The 6,042-nt window shown below is 33.3% G+C and overlaps 1 protein-coding gene across 3 annotated transcripts; it reads right to left on the minus strand.

The window, feature by feature from the left end:
* Positions 1 to 3,256: 3,256 nt before the first annotated feature.
* On the minus strand, positions 3,257 to 5,467 carry LOC107934506 (uncharacterized). Of its 3 annotated transcripts, XR_001693918.2 has the most exons (4): positions 5,185 to 5,467; positions 4,716 to 4,791; positions 4,040 to 4,101; positions 3,257 to 3,703 (listed from the first exon to the last, which is right to left on the minus strand). XR_001693918.2 is itself a non-coding variant. In XM_041083073.1 (3 exons), exons 1-3 carry the CDS (start codon positions 5,236 to 5,238, stop codon positions 3,430 to 3,432), a joined length of 384 nt encoding a protein of 127 aa, XP_040939007.1. In that variant the 5' UTR covers positions 5,239 to 5,407; the 3' UTR covers positions 3,257 to 3,429. The 3 variants fall into 3 exon arrangements, 2 of the variants coding, with proteins under 2 accessions (XP_040939007.1, XP_016722442.1); XM_041083073.1 differs by lacking the exon at positions 4,716 to 4,791 and having other exon boundaries at positions 4,040 to 4,095; positions 5,185 to 5,407; XM_016866953.2 differs by lacking the exon at positions 4,716 to 4,791 and having other exon boundaries at positions 5,185 to 5,406.
* Between the last annotated feature and the right edge of the window lie 575 nt (positions 5,468 to 6,042).

Here is a 6,042-nt window from a genome sequence, read left to right on the forward strand (position 1 = left end):
TATTTGAGTCTATCTTCTAAAAAAACAAGCAGATCTTGATTTAGAATTCTTTAGCTCAAGATATAAATAATTTAGTGACAATGACTCAAGTGGGCAGCTTGATATGAGTATATAAGCATATAGTGGAATTATGTACATATCAAGGATGTGGAATGGAGAGGAGGAGGAAAAATATGTGAATATTCAGCTAACATGAGTTTACATTAAAAATGACTAATTTACATGTTATAGGCTCAGGGATTAAATTGAATAAAAGTAAAACTTTAGGGGTAATTTTGTAAAAATGTCAAAAATGACCAAATTGCATGAAATGAATTGTTTTATTATTTAAATTAATAAATTGATTGAAATTATCAATTTAGATAAATATCAGGTGGAAAATAGAGAAAAATAAAAAATTTCTAAAATGCCCCTGAATTTTGGTATTTCTGCAATTTAGTCAGGTAAGTTCATATGATTGAACTTTCATGATTATTTGCTAAATTATGACTGATATAATGTATTATTTCATATGTTTGCTATTGAATTATGAATATTGTTAAATTATGGAAAATCAGATCAAAAGTTCAAATTGAGCAGAACGCTGAATTGAGTATGACCATTCAGTGATCAGTGATGAATTGACGGATAAGACCATGGCTGGGCCATGGCAATATATGTGTAAGACCATAGCTAGGCTATGTCATCCTGATGATAAGACCATATCTGGGATATGGCACCATGAGTGTAAGACCATGGCTGGGCCATGACAATACACGTGTAAGACCATAGTTGGACTATGGCATCATACCAAAAATGAGTAAGACCATTGCTGAAAGACACTATGCAATCACGATTCAGACGAGTAAGACCATAGGTGAAAGACGCTATGGCATCGCGATTCAAATGTGTAAGGCCACGGTTGAAAGATACCATGGCAACATGACAGGAAAAGAATAAGACCATGGTTGAAAGATACCATGGCAACATAAACAGGAAAAGAATAAGACCATGGTTGAAAGATACCATGACAACATAACAGGAAATGAATAAGACCATGGTTGAAAGGTACCATGGCAATGTGAAAAGAAATGAATAAGACCATGGTTGAAAGATACCATAGCCACATGACAGAAAATGAGTAAGACCATAATTGAAAGACACTATGGCATCATGTCGAAGATAAATAAGACTGTGGATAGGAGACGCTATGACATCTGTTGAACAATTGATAATCAGGTAATATGTATCAGATGATGAATGGTTATATGAATTGGTTGTACAAAATGGTTGTGTGAAATGTTTACAAGAATTGGTCATATGGAAATATATGGACAAACTAGTTGCATGAAATAATTATGAAGATAGATTAACGAAATAAGTATAGGTACATGGAATATAATTTATGTTAAGTTTGATATAAACTATTACCGGAATAAATATACATAAAATATATGGAAATGATGGTGCATGAAATATTGATATAATGAAATGAAAGATATATACTTATGAAGAAACGGTAAGTATTTAATTGAAATTTTTGTTAAATGATATGTAAATCCTAGTAATACCTCGTACCCTATTCCAGAAACGGATACGGGTAGGAGGTGTTACAGAGTTAATCTCCGGAACAGACGATGTGATTGCAAGAGGTTCCAAACACTTTATTATCCATGTGCGCATATCGTAGCAACGTGTACTAAAGTCTCGCTCAATGTTGAACAATTTGTCGATAATGTGTACACACTCAAGCGCACATTGCATGTCTGGGAGAATGAGTTTCCCGTCCGGCCTGACCTGTCTACGTAAGAGGTGCCTCAGACGACTTTCGAGCTTGTCCCAGACAAAGGGTTGCATAGGAATCAGAAAAGTTGTCTGCAATCATCCCGAATCCTTAATGAAATGGACATTAGGGAGAAATTCGACAGTAAGCGTTATAGATTATGCAGATTAGCTGGTCATAATCGGAATAAATGCCCGCAGTGAAACTACCATGTTGGACAATCGTCAGGATAGGGTAGGAATTGAGCTTATGTAATTTATATAAGAAAATTTATATTAAAAAGTTTGTTTCAATTAGATTAATATTGTAATGTATTTAATTTATATAACAAAATTTATATTACAAAGTTTGTTTCAATTAGATTAAAGTTGTAATGTATTTAATTTATATTACAAAATTTATATTACAAAACTAAGTTTGTAATGTGTTTTAATGTTGTAATGTTGCAATTAATCTAATTTATGACCACAAATTTTGTTCCACGTTTTGATGTTGTAATTAATCTAATTAAATAAATAAAACGATTGTCTTTTTCTTGATTTATATTTTTTTAGAATAAAAAGTACAAACTTTGTAGTATTTAAATTGCAAGAAACCCTAAAATTGATGGTTTGATGATATGATCCTAAGGGTATATTTCTACGAGGGTCAACGTTCACGCTGTGGGCGATTGCAGCGATCAACATCCTCTTTAGTCGCAGGTGGAGGTATGCGAAATATGGAAGAAAAATCAGATGTCAAGAACGCCGTCGATAAACTTGAGCCGAGAGGAGTGTCATACTAAAGTGGATATGATTCGGGAGGAGTGCCATACTACGGTGGATACAGACCTGAAGGAGTGTTGTACTATGGTGGATATGACCAAAAGATATCAAACCCAGAATGATATTTGTGTCCTGACGAGCCTGGGAAATAGTCATTAACCTGCAACTCCGGATGATAAGAACTATCAGTCAAATGTGTATGCGATCGCTCGGGCTCGGGCTCAGGCTCGGGCTCGAAATGTGGCTTTGGCTCTGGCTCGGCCTTTATATCGGCCACTAGCTCGAATGCCCCATGTCGATGCATGTGCGGGGGGACTACACACTGCAGCAAAATTAACTTTTAGCGGCGTTTTTTAAGGTCTTTAGTGGTGCTTTTAAGCGCCGCTAAAACTATTTGCGGCGTTTTTACAAGTGCCGCAAAAAACGCCGCTATATACGGCGCCACTAAAGTTTGTGGCGTTTATTTAAAAAAACGCCGCTAAAGGTCCTGACCTTTAGCGGCACTTTTCCCACAAACGCCACTAAAGGTCAAGACCTTTAGCGGCGCTTTTCCCACAAACGCCGCTAAAGGTAATGAAATTTAAAAAAAAAAGCCTTCAAGATGCTGACATGCTTCACATGATGCCCACATTAAGGATGCAAGTAAAACATAAGGCATAGGCAGAGAGAGAGTTACAGAATAATAAAATCACTATATGTTAACTGGTTTTAGTCATAAAAGAGACTAATAGAACAAAAGAGTCTTGTTATCACAAGCAAAGATCAACAAAAATCCTGAAGAGAAAAGTTCATAAAAGATATAACTATGATTGCCTTAAAGCAGCTCCCTAGCTTTGCTACAGACCACTCTTTTTCATTTCAGCACATATAAAGATATATAGAAATCACCAACCAATACCAACATTACATAGAGACTACAATGAAATTCAAACAGGGATAAATCTTGAGCAGAAGAATTAAAAAGCTCCAATAAAATTTGCATACCAAAAGAGACAGTGATACATTGAATGGCTCTACTATATGTTCAGACTTATCACCAACACTGTGTGAATTGAACCAGGATTCAGAACCCCCAGTATTGCTCAAGCTCAAATCCTTGGCAGCATCCTTGCAGATGCTACAATAAATTTCCAAACCTTCAACCTCCACAACTTTGCTCACCTGACCCATTCTCAGCCTGCATTATAAGGTAAGAAAAAATTTATTTGAAATTAGAGCTAATTACATATCAAATTAAGAATCAACATTTGGACTTAATTTTTGCAAAACTTATGAAAAAGCGAAAGAAAACAAAATGCAAATTAAATTTGTCATTGGTTAGTGGTACTTCACAAAATTAATGCAGAACAAGGTGAATTTCACATGTAAGCCAAGCCACAACTATTATTGCCATTAAGTTGAGGAAATTCAAATAACTGACTCCTTCGTGTCCCTATGACAAAGTGGAAGAGAGTATGTGTCTGTGAAAATTACAATGAAAATCAAGAACAATATAGTAGACATAAGAAATTACCCAACCGAATTTTGCTTTAACATTGTCAAGCTAGAGAATCTTAAACCAAATAAAACCTGCTCCTGCAAAAACATTTAAGTAAATAAATGTTTTAAAATTTTAAATCAAATAAGTTGCATAATAACATAACAAAGAGAAATGTTAATATAAAACCTAAAAACAATTTAATGCCAATTTTTAAGGAAATTACATATGGTTCTAAAATTCAAAACAAGTACTCCTAAAAGCATCAAGACGTTAAATCAAATAAGTTGCATAATAACATAACAAAGAGAAATGTTATTATAAAACCTAAAAACAATTTAATGCCAATTTCTAAAGAGATTACATATGATTCTAAAATTCAAAACAGGGACTCCACAAAGCATCCATACATTATTAAGCCTCTGCTCAGCTTATGCATATAAACATAAACAACCCAAGCTTTAAGCTTAATTTATCAAAGATCTCTAAATTCCAGCTCCCTCACTTCATTAGTAATTACCCTTCATAAACAACAATTTCCTTTATTCTGAACGTTCTTATCTGTTCCAAGCCAATTTATCCTCAATTTTTGAGTTGATGAAATCTTCTCAAGAAAGTTTAGAAATGGAGTTTAGCTTTGAAGATTTTTAGACTGGACAATTTAAAGAGATTAGTTTGCTATGATATGAGGTTTACCCATCAAAGTTCCTACCAGTCATTTTAGAAGTAACTTTAGAGACTTTCTCTCTGCATTGAGCGCACCCCCTGTTTGCACTCATCACTATAACCTAAAACTGGAGTTTAAGCAATGTGATTTCTAAATTAGTGAATTAAACTTTAAAACAGCAATACTTGCATGTGTGCAATTCACACTGCTACTGAGATTGCAGAAGCTTGAAGTTACCCTTTTTTTTTCATGTTCATGATGAAACTGTTAGAGGGTCTTTGATAAAAAAAAATTCAATATAGAAACATCATATAACCATGAAGGAAGAACCAAAAGAAGTTAAAGAAATTTGCAGATACTACCACTCAAGAAAACCAAAAAGTTATATAACACCAAAGGTGTTCCTAAAAGTAGAGAAACAAGCCAATGATGCAGAACCAAGAAGCTAAACCTTGGACAATGATGATCAATGGAAACAAACTTTGATGAAAAGAAAAGAACCCAGAAAACATACCGAAGGGAGAGCCAGATCCTCGAAATGCAAGAGAGTTTTTGTATTCGATGCCATATGCAATAATTAAATCAAGTCTCTGTTCTGCTTCTTCAAACATATGATGAACTCTCTCTCTTTCTCTCAACCTGGTTTTTTGCAAAATTTATGAAACCTATTAAGCTTCAAACAATCAACTCCTTCACAAGAAGAAACCGTTGTATCTAACATTATACAAAGAAAAAAAAAGTGAAGTTGCTATTAAGAAAATGAGGGATTATATTAGAAAAAAATGGAATTAGGGATTATATTTATATTAAACCATTTAAAACGAACCTCTTCTTGTAGAGCCTTAAGCTTTTCATCAGCAAGTAATGAATCATCCTGCAATTAACATAATATAGAAATTAAAATTCATAGCCGAATAAACCCTAATTTAGTACACTGTACTCTTCAATCTACGCTTCTTTAGGGAAAAACATTCAATAACTGAAAATAATTGAAAACATAATAATAAAAAAGCAAAGCTTCTTTAGGGAAATTTGGGGGCAAATTTTGAGAGTAAAAGGAGATGAGAAAGAAGATGAGAAGCGGGTAACCAAATTTTTTTTTCGTTGTGAGCGGGATTTTGAAAACGGGATAAAAAATAATAGTGTTTTATGGCGTTTTTAATAAAAACGCCACTATAGTCCAATTTTTTTGTGGCGTTTTACTCAAAAACGCCATTACTGCTCAATTTTGATTTTTTTTCATTTTTAACATATTTTTTATATTTTTTCTTATAATTTTTTTGTGCTGACATTATCATTTTTTAGAATTTTTTTAATTTTTGAATATTGAATTTTTTAACTGAAATATGAAGTAAAATATTAAATATTAAAT

Source organism: Gossypium hirsutum, chromosome A12 (genome assembly GCF_007990345.1).
Source record: "Gossypium hirsutum isolate 1008001.06 chromosome A12, Gossypium_hirsutum_v2.1, whole genome shotgun sequence".
Lineage (NCBI taxonomy): Eukaryota > Viridiplantae > Streptophyta > Magnoliopsida > Malvales > Malvaceae > Gossypium > Gossypium hirsutum.